Here is a 17877-nt window from a genome sequence, read left to right on the forward strand (position 1 = left end):
AACTTTTTATTAGATAGCAGATTTATTCAGCTACGTATAACATGATCATGTTTATGCAGTTCAGCCAGCTTTCTGAAAATAAGTTTCTTGTCAACACAAGTTTGAGGGTGTCTGAAAACTTGTGTAAAGTCTAATGCTTTGATACTTATTTTATCAATTATGTTGCCACAGTAAAATTTAAGTCATCAATAAATTGCACTTGAACTATTACTCCTGACACACACAAGTTGTCACAGCAGGAATGGGAGATTTAAGCCCCAAAAATCCAGTACAAGAAAGGCATCCCTGTACCACATTTTTTAAGGGAATGCATACTCAGCAAAGTAATGGCAGGGACGACGATGACTCCAAAAATTGTGTTATATTTATTTTATTTATTTACAATATTTATATACTGCTCCCCACTGAAAATTTTGGTGCGATGTACAAGATAAAATAAAATAAAAACAGAATAAAACACTTTAAAATAGATTTTAAAAGAAGCAAAATGTACAGTGAACCGTGGCTGGTCGTTAAGGAAAGGCTTCCTGGAATAATGTCATTTTAAGGAGGCGCCGAAAGGAATATAAAGTTGGTGCCTGCCTGACCTCCAGAGCCAGGAAATTCCATAGGAGTTATACATAATCATGTTCTGCAATTTCTGTGAAATCCTGGGGATTCGTGGCTAGTCACCACAAGTCTAATGCTAAACCAGATATGTAGTGTTGGCCTTTTCTCTTCAAGGCATAATCACTTTTCGAAGTTGCCTCCATGTATACAATAAGTGAATAAAGGAAAAGCAGGACTGTATGCACTGTCACTCTGACATAGCACATCTTGCAAGCCACCAGTCCCACACATGTTCTACAACAGTGGGGTGAGCACACAGAGTCCTGCTCCACTTCCATACATGTAGTATAAATGTGGAGATGACTGTGACTTATGAATAGGGCTCATCCTATTTAGGATTTATAATTTGTGCATTGGGTCATTCAAAGCGTTTCACAGATACACCCTTCAGTACTCCTTAAAACAATCCTGTATGGTAGGTCAGTCAAGTTATCTCCTTATTACAGACAGAAAAGCTAAGGCTGTGAGTGTGGTTTCCCTAAGACCAGCTTGTGAGTTCTTGGCAAAAACTCCTAGTTCCCTCTTCAATTGGTAAAAGTCACTCTGCTACGCTGGCTATTAAGGAAGAACCACACAAATAGGATTGTTTCAAAGGTGTTAGCACAATACCATAGTTATCCCTACTATCTCTTGTACATGTCAAGAAACTCCAGAACAATGCTTCTCTTCCAAAATTTCCCCAAGACACAACCAACCATATGCTAACTTGTTTAGGAGTCACTGGGGTAGCATTTCTCATTCATGGATTGCTTCAAGCAATTTTTTGCTTTGTTTTGCTTTGTTAGGTGTTCTCTTGGGGACAAATTACACATTTTAACATGCCTGCATGTAACACCAGCCTAATGGACACTTCACCACAAAAACATCTACAGGATGAGGTCAATTTCCAAGACAGAAGCAACCAGATGATTGTGTGCTTAAGCCTTTCTCCTAGAACTCTCACCAGAGACCTTTAGCCTCCATGTTTTGCAATTAAGAAGCAACCATCGAGTTAATTTTACCAAGTATTTTGGCCCTTCATCAAGATCAGAGCAAAGGCACCAATCTAGGCATTGGTCTTTAAACTTACATATTAAGAAAAACATTGTTATGGCATTAAGTTATGCCATAACTTAGCAAAATCCACAAACTTTAGGAAGAGCCTAGAAATAGTGAGGTTAGAGATGGCAAATTTGAGATATTTCCTTATTGGAGAGAATGAAACAGGATTACAAGGAGAAGGCCCGACAGACAAATGGCATCTTTTCTAGTCTACAGCTTTGCTGCATGTGCTCAGCTCTACTGTAAACGATGTTTTTAGACATTCAGAAGTACCCTTTTCAATTCACATGCTGTGTTCTTGCTACAAAGCACAGAAAACATTTCCCTGTAAGATCTGAAGCACCGAGCACTTTTTTCTTAATCATGGCTTGTGTGGCAAATTCCCTAAAGACATGGGGGAGATGGGAGAAAGAGAAAGATAGAGCGCAAGACCTTCATAGCCTTTCCTTCCACCCCCTGCCTATCATTTCAAGAGAACACAGCTGCATTTCAAGGGGCAGAGCAAGAAATCAGACGGCTGATGAGCATTGCTCACCAAACACTGATAGTAGAAGACATGTTCTTTGGACTAATGCATAGCAATGGTAGCCTCCGGAGACAAGGACAATGTCAAGGCTCCAACATCCAGTTGCCTAGCAGTACAAAGTTGATGACTATTAGTTAAAAAGTGGATACCTTCAAGGGCCACTCACAGTCACATACCAGCCAAGTGGAGAGGCATCAGATGGCAAAAGGTGAGCCTCCTTCTGCTGCAACACAATATAAGGGCCCTTGAAACACCAAACTCTCTAAGCAGCACAGATACTGAATCCCAAGTTCCAAAGTATGCCAAGACCACAGAGACCAAAAACCACCTACCCTAGTTCTGATTCTTTGCAGGTAGAGCCCCCAAAACACAACCCTCAGCAGCAGCGAAGTAAGGAGTACTGTGAAGCTGTGCTGCACCCAGGTCCAAATTTGGGTATCCCAAGAAAAGGTTCTGAACAGACCTTTTTATGTAGGCCTCATGAGAGAACATCTGCATTCCTAGATGCACCCTTGCTAAGCTAGTAGATTAGTTCCAAACAGACCAGACAGAGGAGAGAAGAGCTTAATTTGACCATGGCTCATTTAAAGATCTATTTTAATATCAAGGCTGCCTCCACGTAAAGTGAACAGACTTCTGAGCATGTGCAAAGTGTATTTTCCTACATAACCATAACCATCCCTCCCTCCCCCCATGACACATACATACACACCAGGGGGCTTCTGTTCAGTCATGAGCCCAAACCCATTCACCAGTTCAACTATCCAAGATGACACTTCTGTTATTTCTTGACTCAGGACTTTTGAGAAGAGAGGGGAACTTAGGACATCAGCCTATAAGCACAGGACTGGTGCATTCTTCCTATGCCAATTAACACTGGAAACTCAACATCAGTGGTGGGCAACTTCTGGCCCAAAATATCTGGAGGGCCACAACCCCATCAGCCCTACCCAGCACAGTCAATAGTTGGGAGTTGTGTTCCTCCAAATGAGCCTACAAATCACCAAGCCCTGCTCTATTATTACTGTTATTTTTGTTGATGTTGATGTTGTTGTTGCTAAATAGATCTACAGCTTACCATACTTTCAAAAACCATCTCTAGATCATAGAGGAACAGCCAACACTGTTCCAGCCACATCAGCAGTTCTTCCCATCTGAACTAGAACTCTAATGTTACTTCAGTGGCAAGGGAAGGACAGCTAAGCAGGAGCAAATTGTGGACCCTAAGACGTGGCTGAAGAGGAACAAACACTGCTTGAATCAATGACATTTAAGTTACATTCCTAGGACTGTGCAGGGATTTCAGCAGCGACAGCCACACAAAGGTTCCCTTGGAAGAGGCAAGTCAGTACAGAAAGGGGATCCCTGAAGGTCGGAAATCCATTGGCTTAGTGCAAAAGAGGCAAGCCAGCACTGAAAAATCCAATACTCCTGTCATCATGCAGCCAAGGTGTAAGGAATGGGGACCTATTGTTTGTTCATGTATCTGGTGTACAGGATGGATACCTCATGGGAAACTAATCACATGATGTTGTACCATGTGGAACTGCTGCTTGTGTAAAGCTCCTGGTACTTAATTACTATCCTCTTCCTGCATGCAGCTGTCATCCAGGGCGAAGCTGAAGAGTTGAATTCGTGCAGAGCACTCACACATGTTTGGATGGATCCTCTCTGATTTGTTTTGCAAGCCCCCCACCCCACCCCACTCCAAGTTCTAAAATGGTCAAAAACAAGACTTATCTCTTGCTCAGTTCTCTTGTGGCGCCCACCAACACTGCCACCAGACTTATTGAACAAGCCGCTGAATCACATACACAACCTTTCTCAACAGCATCACCTGAAAATCTTTGTGCTGCTTTTCTGTTGGCCTTCCTTAAGCTTTCTGGACTACGTTGTATGATGAATTGTATTTTATTGTGCCTGGCTCAATTTTAAATTGGTGGTTTGTTAACGGTATTGTGGCTTCCATGGTTTGCTGTTTTGGAATCTGTGTGCCATTTTATTACTGTAAGCCACTTTGGGAAGACTTGAAAGGCAGCTTAGAAACATTTATAAATAAATAAATAAACAACTTTATGGCACAGGGCTGTTTTCACCTATCATTCCTGGGGGGAGAGCACAACAGCCAGCTGCAGTATTCAGGTTCAGGAAGCTGGCAACCATATGTAGCACCACTTGAAGTGAGCGACTCAGAAGGTAGGGGGATTTAGGGGAGAAAACTGAAGAGAGAGTCTTGGGCAAAGAGCAAGGCTGTTTCTCCACATAGTGGCCATGTTCAGAAGACACCTTAAACTATGGCTTTAACCATGGTAAATATGGCAAAAAGTCTTATTCACCATGGTTAAAGACATGGTTTAAAGTGTCTTCTGAACACTTTCTGGCTTAACCACCATGGTTAAAGTCATGGTTTAAGGTGTCTTCTGAACGGGGCCTTACTCTTCCTTTTATGCCTCTATTCACGTTGACATCAATATTATACAACTCAAGCTACACACCTACCACAAAAGAACAGTTAACTACAGGAAAACATACCTGTACCCAAATATTAGATGCTGCCGATGCCTAAACTACTGCATCTGTGCCTTATATTTAGGACACATAGCCAAAGACAGCTATCTTGACGCTAGGATGGGAACTAGGTTAATAACTAAAGAATTGGGTAGGAAGGTCTAGGAGTGCCATCAGACGATTGTTTTATCACATGCTCATTACTGCCCACTCACAGTTTTTTGCTGCTACTTTTCATGACTATGTCCACTTCCTGTGCATCTCCCACTCTTTCTGGTCTTCTTTCCGCCACAAATAAGACCCTTGTAAATCTGATTGGGGGGGGGGGGCAAAATGTCCAAAATGGCACACATTTCCTGCTGTGTGCAGGAAAAGCAGCATAATAAAAATGCTCACTGAATGGGCCATGTGGTCATTGTTTACTTCCTCTTTCTTCCCCTGTATGAAGAAAGAGGAAGTATCATGGGACAGAAGCAGAGGGGGGAGAGAAGCAGCAAAGAAATGTGATTTTTTTTTCCCCATCTGATGCCGCTCTAGGTCTTTCCCAAACTGGAGCCCTCCAGATGCGGAATTATTTACTATGTGTTTCATTTCAATGCCACCCGATAGACAAAGCTCTCCGAACACTTCACAAACATCACAAGCTACAAATGCAAATTAGTAAAAACATAATATAAAGTACTTAACACAAAAAATGTAAAACAATTTAAATAGCTAAAACGCCTACAATAACACCTGATAAAAACAACTGAAATAAACACCCCATCATATGTCATCAAATATCTGAGAGTAAAGGACAGTTTTAACCTGGTGCCAAAACAATGATACTGTTGGCACCAGGCAGGTCTCAGTGGAGAGCTCATTCCACAATCAGAGGGCTACCACCAAGAAGGACTCTCCTTTGTTGCCACCTTACGAGCCTCCCTCAGACGAAGCAATCAGATGTTGATCATAGTATCTGGGTAGATACATGTCAGAAACGAGGTGCTCTGTCATGCATTGTGGTTCTGAGTCATGGAAGGCTTTATAGGTTAAAGCCTTGAATTCGGCTCAGAAATATACAGGTAGCATAGGCAAGTATGCCAAAATTGGTGTTATATGGTCAGACTTTCTTGCTCCAGATATTAATCTGGCTGCTGCATTTTTCAGTGTTTGACTGCAACTCCCATTGTTTCCAAGAATGATGGGATTTACAGTCCAACAGATCTGGAGGGCTCCAGGTTGGGGAAGGCTGGCCTAGATAATTTACCATTGGAGCTCCAAATCCAGCTTCCAGGACTGATGCAGGGCATTTGCCATCAGCCACAGTAGTCCATGGTGCCAGCAAGGATTATTATTAGAGCCACTGCTCATTTCTACCTCCTTAAACCTCCTAGGGCAGGCAGAAGTTCACTAAGCTACAGCTTGCCTGTGGAGCAAAGCCAGGGGGGGGGGAAAAGATACTTCCCCTGAACCTTTCCTTACAAAGAAGGCATTATGACAGCAATATCGGATTATTCTTTTGTTAAGATCCTTATTGCAAGCTGCCTTGCAAGGGCTTGCCTTAAGAAGCAGGATAGAAAGAACTCAAATAAATGAAGAAGTGAGACCATACCACTCTTAAAGTCACACATGCACAGACCAATTCACACAAGCTGGTGCGGAGGGAAAGAGCCTGGCATTGATCCGGAGATTGCTTTGCCGCACTCACTGCTGCTGGCAACACACAGTCTGCATTTATGCACTGCAAAGCCTGCCAGCTGACATAACTGGGTGCAAGTGTCCTCAATGCACCGGGGGGGGGGGGGTGACAGATTGGCGGGTGTCCCACAGCACACGTAAACACAGCCCATTTTATGATTCCTTCTAGAAAAGGAATTTCCACTAGAAAAAAGTAGCACTTTATTAAGCTAGCACATATACAGAGATTTAGATAGATAAGGAAACAAAAATGACAAAAATAATCAAACAAAAACAAAAATTGAACAAAAAGACCCCTGGCCCAGAGGAACTTGCAATTTAAATGGGACAAAGAGGAGATGGCAAGGGGGAAAGGCTCAGTACTAGAAAAGGGTGCGGGTGTCCCCCCAAAAGAGATTCCTACCACCTCACCATCTTGGCTGAAGGGGCAAGAAATGAAGAATGAAGGGCTTGCCTTCCTCTTGCCGCCTTCGCTTTGCATCGTGAAGATGCTTATCGGGCCACCTCCAGGCACAGCCGAGAAGCCCAGAAGATCGCCAAGCCCCACCAGGAAACGGCCAGCAAAGCTCAGCCCCCGAGCCGTTCGCAGCCGCCGCCCCCGCGGCCTCCACCCGCACCCCCGCTCCCCAAGCCCACCCCGCTCCCCGCTCGCAGGCCCCGGAGCGAGCGCTGTTTCGCCGTCGCTACCTTCTCGGCGAGGCTGCGCGGCAGCTGGAAGTCCGGGCTGGGCGTCAGCTCGGCGCCCGCCTCCTCGCTGCTGGAGGCGGCCAGCGGGTGCGGCATGTCCCGCAGAGACTTGGGTCCGGAGGAAGGCAGCGCCTTGGGTGTCCCCGCCCCGCCGCCCCCGGCTGCAGACATGGTGGGAGGCGGAGCAGCGGGCGAGATGCCCCGGCCGGAGCAGAAGGAGGGGAAGCGAAGCGAAGCGGCAGCCGCCTCCGAAGTCGCCTCCAGCAGGCAGAGGCCGCGCGCGGGGGGGAGGGGGAGAGCCGTCTGCCAGCAACAGCCGCCTCTGCTCCTAGGGAGGAGATGGAGGAGGAGGAGATGGAGGAGCGGCCACCAGCGCGCCCGCCTCGGCTGCCTCCTTTTCAGGGCAAAGAGGCGCGACCACCTGCCTCCCACAGCGCGGCGGCGGCGGCCTCTGCCCGCCCCCTCGTTCGCCTGGGAAAGGCGCGGAAGAGACAACGTAGCGGCGGCCGCGAGCAATTTCACCCGGAGAGACTAAGCACCGAGGCTCCGCCTCCTCTCGCTGAGGGCGGGTGGCCGTAGGCGGAGGGGGGGAGCGTCCGCCCGCTGCTGCCGCCGCCGCCGCGCTTAATCTGCGCGCTCTCTCACTCACTGACACACACGTACACAAACACACCCAGCCCGCTTGCCGGCCCTCTCCCTTGTTTCTTATACCTGTCCCTGAGGAATGGTTATCTCCTGAGGGATGATGGTGGAGGAGGGCCTTTTAAAAATGTCGTGCGCGCACGCACACAGAAACACACACACACACACACCCCATGTCAACAAGGGGTGTCTTCTCTTCCTCCCCTCAGGACAGGGCTCTTGGGGCTTGGTTCCAGCATGCAGGTCAACCATTCGACACAGCAGACAGGGCTTGAGTAAGAGTAGGCAACACGGAGCCCTCCAGATCGTTTGGATTACAACTCCCATAAGCCTTGTTTGAGGTTTATGGGAGTTGTGGTCCAAAACATCTGGAGGACTCCATGTTGTCTACCCCTTCCATAGACTATTCTACATACTGCACCAGGTGTGAGTTACCTTTTTTTCTGTGAGGGTGAATACTCTCACAGGTAATCTGCCTGCAGGAGGGGGCCAAAACCAGCAGAGCCAGAGCCAGAGTGGCTTTTCTTTTTCCCTTCCCTTCCCTCATCCCGCCCCCTTTTCTCTCTCACGCAAAGTGGGCACTGGGGGTGGTGGGGCAAACCCAAGAGTTGACCAAAGGTGGGCCTGTCTTTTGAATCCTCAGCGGACAGCCACCGACACCACAGAAAGAGAAAACTGAGGAAGGTGAATGTAAAGATCAAGAGTGCAAAATGGGGGGTGGGGGTGCAGGAGGATTCCACACAGCCGCTCCTTTAGACCCATTTCCTCCTCTTCCAGCAGCAACTCCCATCCCGCAGAGAATGACTTTAAGATCACGATTGCAAAACTGGGTCGGAATCCACACAGCCACACATAATTATCATTATCATCCTCGTCATATTGATGTCCCCAATGCAACATAGAACAGCAGTAATCTTTGGTTAAACAGCAGCCAAAGAGGACATTTTTCAGGGAACATGTGAAAATGGCTAGAAAATGACCACAATGTGTGTGTTTTTAAAGAAAGAAAGAAAGAAAGAAAGAAAGAAAGAAAGAAAGAAAGAAAGAAAGATGCCTAGTACCAATGTGTCATTATAATGCGTGCGCGCACACATACACACACACACACCAAGACTCCTATCCCCAAAAACGGGAAGGCCTGCAACAGCACCATAAAGTAAGCTTTGGATACTCAGTTATAAAAACCGTATACAGTGTAATGCTGTTGAGTGGTTTGGTCAATGTATCCATATAGTGTCCCTTGCGAGGAAACAAACATTCCTCTTTTATCTCCTTTCCTAAATAATAGATTCCCCCCATTGACTTGCATATGCAACACCCCTTCCCTGAAGCAGGATTTTAATAGCTGTCTCAATATTGTTATTTTTAAATGCCCATATGCATGTATTTATAATTACTCATTTTCACTGGTAAATGCATGTCTGTGTGTGCACGTGTGAGCATGTATACATTTAATCCATCAAAACAAGGAATAACCAGTATTTTAAATAAATGGCAATTGTGATGTGGCAGTAATAGAGCAGTTCCACTCACTTCCAACCTGCTGATAAAGCATAGGAGCCATAATTTCCACCAAGAAATAGCAAAATCTCCAAGATCCTTTAACTGTGATTTATTTCTCATTATGATGAACTATATCTAACAACAGTGGCCTTAGCTAGTGATTAACACGAGATCCTTCATCCGTTTACACATGAGGTGCGACAACCTCAGGAAGAGAGGTGTCGCGCCCGCCATGATTTAAAATTTTAAAGAAACAGGAGCGCACGAATGGACGTGTGCAAAGGTAGGCCTTTTTTAAAAAAATAATTTAATTTCACCGCTCTCCCCACCCTACCCCCGATGGGCGCAGCGCTCCCAGCTTCGCGTGGAGCCAGGTCAAACCGAGGCAATGGGCAACACATTCCACAATCTCGGGCTAAGCCCAAGACCAAGGAAAAAGTGGGCCCAAAGAGGAGGGGGAGATCCCGGGGCAAGGGAGGGATCATCCCTCCCTGATCCCGGGATCCCCTGTGTGTCATGTGAACACACAGGGACGATCCCGGGGTTCACCCCAGGATTTCGCCCGGTCTAGCTAAGGCCAGTGTTTCTCTCCCTCCCCTACACCCCTATTCTTCTCTCTCTCTGGCCATGGCTAGACCAGACCTATATCCCGGGATTGTCCCAGGAGTATTCTTGTGCATCCAAATGACACCCAGGGGATCCCAGGAGCAGGCAGGGATGATCCCTCCATTTGCCTGGGATGATCCTTAGGTCTAGCTAAGGCCTCTCTCTCTCTCTCTCTCTCTCTCTCTCTCTCTCTCTCTCTCTCTCTCTCTCTCTGTGTGTGTGTGTGTGTGTGTGTGTGTGTGTTGCTTGCCCATCTTTTCTGGCTTTCATTTGTCCCCTCTGTGTCTCGAATCTGATGTATGTCGTTCTTATCTTCAGATTTGACACTAACCACATCAGAAAAAGAACTTCAGTTTATTTGATGCCAAATATCAAGAGACAATGAGCTATGAATTCTAGGATGCGCAGACAAGCTGACATCTTTCTGAAGTGGCTGAGAAGTCTTTAAATGGAACCTTTTCCTCACGGACAACCATTAACTTGCCAAGATCTTAACGGTAGAGTGGTGGGCAGTATTTAATAATGCCATTCTGCTGGTGCAAATGCTGTTGTGCTAGCGGAAACTAGGGGCTCATCTACACCAAGCAGGATATTCCACTATGAAAGCAGTATGAAAGTGGTATATAAAAGGCAGGAGCCACACTACTGCTTTATAGTGGTATTGAAGTGCACTGACAACTGTTGGGGCCCAAGACACATACCATATACCGCTTTCTTACCGCTTTCATAGTGTTATATCCTGCTTGGTGTAGATGTGTCAAAGGGCCCCAACAGTTGTCAGTGCACTTCAGTACCACTATAAAGCAGTATTGTAGATCCTGCAGTGCACTTCAATACCACTAAAAAGGAGTAGTGTAGCTCCTGACTTTTATATACCGTTTTCATACCACTTTGATGGTAGCCACCATGGTTAGGAATGGTTCATACAACATGGTAAGTCATGGTTCACATGACACACTAAGCTATAATGTTCAGCTCAAAATGCTTAACCACCATGGCTTAGCATGTCATCTGAACAGGGTCACTGTGAAGTCTAGTTCTACAATAAGAATTAATCAGGGACCATTCACATCAGTTGTGACCATACACATAAAGTATTACAAAACACTTTTCTAGAAGTTAATTCCATTGAAATGAATGACAGTAGTCTTCAGCTGAATTAGGCTGCAATGCCATATACACTTACCTGGGAGTAAGTACAATTGAATTAAATGGGGTTTACTTCTGAGCAGACATGTATGGGATTGCAGTTAGGTTTGTGACATCTCTTTAGAAGTAGTCAAAATAACTAGACACACTTGTGAAAATACTAGCTATAAAATAACATTTTGAAAACAAATTTGAAAGTGGTAGGTGAAAAAACAACACAGTATGAACATGGCAGAAGTATACCATTTTCATACGGGGGTGCTTTTATTCTCAACAGGGCCTAGATCAATTGCTAGTAATATTGTACAGTAATGGGAAAATATCTACAGGGTAGTATATTTTCCATATTCCAGGTAAGAATTATTAGTGTTGATACAAAATTACTGCTCTGCTGTGGATGATATTGAGTTTGTATCCTGAGTGGTATATTTACCACATGTATTACTATTACATTTGCTCAGCAGGGGGGAAGGGAGAGAATCTCTCTTATCGTAGCGTTTAGAAATCTTTATGTTTTATTTAATCCTTGTATCTGGTGGCTACAATATTGTAAACGGAAAGTGGTCAGAAGAGCACCTTGCAGTTCAATGTTTTCCAGAAGAAACCAAAAAGATGTTAGAGCTTTACTGTTTGCAATAAAGTATGTCATTAATGTTAACACCTAGCAGTATGATCAACACATTGAGCTAATATTCTGTGTAGTACTGTGAAAAAAGCAGAATTGTATTGAGCTGTCCCTGCCCATTCATGTTGCTTACTTTATTACCATCCCCTGTTCCTGTTGACGTTGTTAGGAGCTTACTAGGGAGTAAGTCTCAAGTAAAATTCTTAGGATTGCACTACAGAGCTGCCAACAGAAGTAACCCCTGCTGTCAAAACATTGGGCTTACTTTTGAGTAAATACACACGGCATCAGCCTGAAAGTGAATGAATGGCGTTATTGCTTGGAAAAAAAGTGCTTGTTTTTCTGTCCTGCAGATCTCGACATAAGCTTAGGAGATCGTAGTTGAGTGCTTTACAGAACAATCCAAAGTATGGTTGGAAGAGAGAAGTGAAGTGGCAGATTGCATACCATGAGGCAGTAGAGGAGGAGATTTTTTTCTTTTCTTCATGTTTTGTTTTTTGACATTTTCCTTAGGGGAGAGAAATTCCCTAAGCCAGCCTGATGTTGGTGTAAGTTAGGGGACTGATTCTGGATCTTCATGAGGAACCGAGGGCCTTTCTGCATTGGATCCAGTGGATGCGAGACTATCTCCATCCCTAGAATGCCCTGTTGCCAATTCTTCCCTAGCCAGTAGCTTCACCAGCTTCAACTGCCAGTACTTCCCCTGCCAGTAGCTTCACTGGCTTCACCTGCCAATACTTCCCCTCCAGTAGCTTCGCCTGCCAGTACTTGACCTGCCAATAGCTTCACCGGCTTCACCTGCCAGTAGCTTCACCGGCTTCACCTGCCAGTAGCTTCACTGGCTTCACCTGCCAGTACTTTCCCTGCCAGTAGATTCCTCTAGCTTCGCCTGCCAATATTTCCCCCACCAGTAGCTTCACTGGTTTCAGCTGCCAATACTTCCACTGTCAGTACCTTCACCAGCTTCACCGAACATGTTTTGTGTAGCCAATCTTTTGCAATTATTATTATTATTATTATTATTATTATTATTATTATTATTATTATTATTATTAATCTCTTTCTTGCTCTTTGCTGTTTTTCTAGACAGACATGACTGGCATTACCAAGTCATGCTGTATTTTAAAAATTCAAGTTTTTCCTGACAATCAAGCATGTTTTAAGTATGACTGCTTTCTGGATGTTGGTGTGGATGTATTTTTGTAGGCCCAGTTTCTGAAGGCTTCCTGTATAGTTTTTTGATGTGATGCCAGTGACTGATGTGACTAACGGAATAATTGTGACCTTTTCCTTTTGCCATAGTTCTTTGCCATGCATGGCCAGTGGTGTGTATTGTTTTCTCTTTTCCTCTTCCTTTTCAACAACATTTTTATCATTCGGTATTGCTATGTCAATGAGGTATGTGTGTTTTTCTTTTTTTGTCTGAGGAGCAGCTATCCCCAAGCATCACCATCTGGAACCTGCCTGAGAGGTAAGAACAGAACCACTGAAGCACAGTGCCCCCAATTCCCAATCCCCTCAGGCGATCTAAAAGGATACCATGATCGATGGTATCGAAAGCTGTTGAGAGGTCCAAAAGTACCAGCAGGGACATGCTCCCCCTGTCACTACTCAGGCATAGAACATCCGCTAAGGTGACCATAGCTGTCTCAACTCCGTATTCTGCTCTGAAGCCAGTTTGAAATGGGTCTAGATAATCTGTGTCATCCAAAACTGCTTGGAGTTGGTTTGCAACCGCCCTCTCGATCACCTTGCCCCAAAATGGTAGATTTTATATTGGTCTATAGTTATTAAAATCCAGGGGATCCAGGGAGGGCTTTTTTAGAAGCAGCTGTACCACCGCCTCTTTTAAGCATGATGGAAAACTCCCTTCCATTGATAACATGTTGTAATTGCAATCTAACTGCATCTCCTCCCTGGGTGACTAGCCAAGAAGGACAGAGATCAAGAGGGCAAGTCGTCTTCTTCACTCTTCCAAGCAGCTTGTCCATGTCCTTGGTACTCACCAACTGAAATTGATCCGGTGTAATCCTACCTCCGGAGTTGCTGGACACTCCTCCATTGTCAACTTCTGCTATAATGAGTGTGTCTAAGTAGGCTCTTATCCGAGAGATTTTATCTGTGAAATGGTCATTAAAGGCATCACAGCGAACAACCGAAAGCTCTAAAGTTGGGTTTGGGGGGAAGGTATCTGTTTTATACCCCTCACCACCCTGAACAGTTCTGCTGGACACGAATTCACAGACACAATGCGTGCAGAGAAGAAAGCTTTCTTCGTATTGCTACCCCATAGGAACGAAGATGTTCTCTATGTCGGATATAAGTCGAGTTTTCCACCACCAGCGCTCTAGTCGTCATCCTTTCCGCTTCAGCTCCCTGAGTTCTTCTGTATACCAGGGTGCCCGGTTAGAAGTGGGCTGGAGAGGACGTTTGGGGGTGATCGTGTCGATAGCCCTAGTTAGATCTTGATTCCATCTGTTAATCAGGGCTTCAACAGGATCGTCAACAATACCAGCCGTAGAACCCTCTAAGGATCCAAGAGGATCCATCAGCCTTCGAGTGCAGACCATCTAAATAGGTCTGCCATCCCTGCAGGGGCAGATAGTAGCTGCGATACTAACCCTGACCAGAAAATGTTCTGTCCATGACAACGCAGAGGTATTTATCACCTCCGCCCACAGATCTGTCTGTTCTGAACTAAAAACAGCATCGAGGGTGTGACCTGATGAATGTGTGGTCCAGAGACCAATTGGGATAGGCCCATGTTTATCATGGATGCCACGAACTCCAGAGCTGCACCTGTCAAACTGGTCTCAAATGGGATGTTGAAGTCGCCCAGGACCAAAAGCCTAGGCGACTCCAACACCAGCTCCGAGACCAGTTCTGTGAGCTTGGCCAGGGAGTCTGTTAGGCAGTGGGGTGGCTGGTACACTAACAGAATCCCCAGTCTATCCCTGGTCTTTAGACTCGGGTACACACACTCAATGTGATTCAATTCATGGACTGTAGACCACAGCTACTCCACTCCCACCCACCCCGCCCACTTTCCCCCAATACTTCCCCTGCGAGTAGCTTCACTGGCTTCACCTGCCAGTACTTGACCCGCCAGTAGCTTCGCTGGCTTTGCCTGACAGTATTTCCTCTGCCAGTAGCTTCACCAGCTTCAGCTGCCAGTACTTGACCTGCCAGTAGCTTCACCGGCTTTGCCTGCCTATCTCGACTTGAATGGCAGCCTGAGGGAGTTAAGGTTACATTGTGAGACTTGCAAATTTGACTACCTTTATAACTGTGCTGAATTAATTAACTAATTAATTGAAATGTTTATAAGCCACACCAGTCTGTACCAAGTCTGTCCAAGGCAAGGCAGTGAACAAAATGCAAGTATAAAAATTAAAATATGATAATATAATACTGTAATTAAAAATTACCACTCAAACGTGCAAAACAGCAATAATACATTAAAATAAGATTCAGTCCGTTTAATTGTGTGCATGTTTTCCGAATTTACAACAGTAAAACATCAATAAAACAGCAGTATTTCTTCTTGTCCAACAGGACCTGGCTTCTACTCCGCTGAACGTACATATATATTCATGAGACCTGTGTACACAGTGAGCAAGGAAGTAAATTGCCACTGAAATCAGATAGCCTTACTTTCTAAGTAGACTTTGGGTTTGGTGTTTCTTTGTGTTTTTTACAGAGTATGGCCCTCTACTCAAAGGGCTGCCAAAAATCCTCTATTTGAAGACATCCTCTGATTGAGGAGCTGTCCAGTTCAATTCTGGTTTAAAGATAAAGAACCATAAAAACTTCTGCCCAGCAACTGTTAACACCTGAACAGCAGACTCAAACAGCCAGGCACAAAGCTCACCTGGTCCCAGTCTTCCACACTGTGGTGAGATGTGCTGTATTTCTATTTAAATTATAATAATTATTTCTAAATTTGCAGCTATACATATAAATTAGCATGCGCAAACGTTATGAAAATCAGTCTTCTTTCATAGTCATTTTTGGTGATGCATTTCCTCTTTTGGGGAGGGGGTCACTCATAAGTAGCCACCCTCTTTAGGATGGTATTGTTTTACAGCTTTCCTACATGAGGTATTTATTGTGAGCTCGTGATTCTTTACTCATGTTTGCTTACAGGTTCTTCAGTCGACATTGTGATTCTGTTTTTTACAAATACGTTCCCATTGGTATATAGAGAGAGGGGGGAGCATGGAAATTGGGGGTATTATTTCTGCCAGCAAAAGAAAACATATCTTTCGACGAAAGTCGATACAGCAATTAACAGCTTTGTGTAGAAATGCTCACAGTCTGAAAGATGTACTTCGGATCTTTAGCTTATTTTTTCTTTATTTTGCAGTCGCTAATCTTTAATCAAGAATAAACAATGGCATTCATAGATTGATGTAAATGAATTGTAGTTTGGAGCATTAGGGTGGCACTGAACTTTCTAAACAAACAATTCCCACTTACATGTGCAACCCTTTGCACAAGAAAATGTGGGGCAAAGTAGTTTGGGGATGCAGTAGATGCATCGTCGATGCAAACCTGAACTGATAGCAAACACATATGCAATATATAACAGTCTGAATGAATTGAAAGTAATAAAAGGATGGGGGGGAGAGAGAACCCAAGGTAATATTAAGAGGAATAATGCCTAGGTTGCCAAGGTAACTGTGACATGCCATCCTTTGTGACATCTCCCCTTGCTGTCTCATCTGTCAGATAGCCAGAGATCCTCTGGGAGAGTAAGTGCCTGATGCTTTCTCTCTCTCCCATTTTGTGGGCATTTCCCATAATGGCTATATTTTGAGTGAAGTACTATTGTGTACTAATAGGGCAGGAAGTAGCTGTGACTTAGGACATCTCAAGGATCCATGTCTGGAAAGCGCTATAAAATATATAGAAAGGCATTTAGACCAACCTTACCTAACCTGGAGCCCCTGCCCCCAGTTATGTTGGACTACAACTCCCATCAACCACAGCTGTCCATCTAAGGGTGCAAGGTTGGGAAACGCTGTCCTAGGCTCTCAAAAAGGCAAGTTCCTGTTTCGGTTCCTAACTAACAGCTAGGCTTGAGAGGACCTCATTGGTGGAGGGGGGAAATTTTAAAATTCTGTGGCAATGGAAGCAATACCCAATGACCCTCATGCTCACAACTCGTGGGTACTTTGGACTGATCTGTGATTTCAGTAAGAAGTGGTTTGTACATGTCAGGGTTGAAGGGTAACAGCGGCTGCATCTTTTCCTGGTGCTGGAGAGCTATTTGTGAAGTACTTTTATTTTCTCGACCTTTCCCAGCTGACAAGAAGCCACTTGACAATTCTATTCAGGGAGAGAGAGAGCGTGAGAGTGAGATTGAGGCAGACACACATTCTATATTTGGAGATGTAAGTAAGATGTCTTAGTGGCTTCTGCATTCTGGTTCCTTCACAATAAGAGCAGTTCTAGGGAAACCTCTCCCACACACCCCACCCCATCCTGCTGGCCATAGCAGAGCTCTTTTCAAAAGATCGCCCTCAGCACCATTTTCAGTACCTCAGGTAAAACCAAAACAGCATCCTTTTCCCGTGTCTGTGCAGCCTACCTTCCAGAGGACAGCCCTCTCTTTGAAGGCACCCTCTGATTGTACATCTGTCCCCCAGTCCAAGCTTGGTTTAAAGATAAAGAACCACCAGAAGGGAGAACCACCAGGGCCTTGAACTTCCCTATCCACACTTAGCACCTGGACAGCAGACTGATCAAGACACACACATCTTCCCCACTATGGTCTGATGAATTGCGTTTCTACTGAAATTGTATTAATTATTTCCAGATTTCCATCTATACATATACAGGTATGCAAATCTGTGTCCTCTTTTTTTGCGGATGCATGTCCTCTATTTCATTGTGTACTCGTGATTGCCCAGTTATGGTAGTTTTCCCAACATTGTTGTCCACCAAGGACTCTCCCAAGCTTTCCAACCATTCTCATTTATTTTTTAGATTGAGAAAAATCTGATATATCCTGAATGGCATATGAAGAGCAGTTTTTAAGTAAGAGGCTTTCTGCACGTGGCTTTTATTGTGTACTCATGATTGCTTATTCATGGTAGCTTGGGAGTCCTTTATACAACGTAGTCATCTTCTAGGGCCTCTCCATATTTTGTGCCCATTATTGCAGGAAAACTCTGGCATATTCTAAATGGCACCATGAAACACTTTGCATAATTGCGCAATTCCACTATACCATAGCACCATCTAGTGGTTGTATAATGAAACATATAGAACAGCAAAGAAAGAACCCACACCCCAC

General features: G+C 44.7%; 1 protein-coding gene across 1 annotated transcript in view; it reads right to left on the reverse strand.

Moving 5' to 3' along the window:
* SNX30 (sorting nexin family member 30) overlaps nucleotides 1–7523 on the reverse strand; it is a 40234-nt gene extending 32711 nt beyond the window's left edge. The window contains exon 1 of the mRNA XM_063129167.1: nucleotides 7052–7523. Within this exon, the coding sequence (XP_062985237.1) occupies nucleotides 7052–7222 (171 nt within the window). The 5' untranslated portion in view covers nucleotides 7223–7523. The remainder of the gene's footprint in view (nucleotides 1–7051) is intronic.
* Nucleotides 7524–17877: the final 10354 nt, after the last annotated feature.

The sequence above is a fragment of the Elgaria multicarinata genome, chromosome 6 (assembly GCF_023053635.1).
Source record: "Elgaria multicarinata webbii isolate HBS135686 ecotype San Diego chromosome 6, rElgMul1.1.pri, whole genome shotgun sequence".
Lineage (NCBI taxonomy): Eukaryota > Metazoa > Chordata > Lepidosauria > Squamata > Anguidae > Elgaria > Elgaria multicarinata.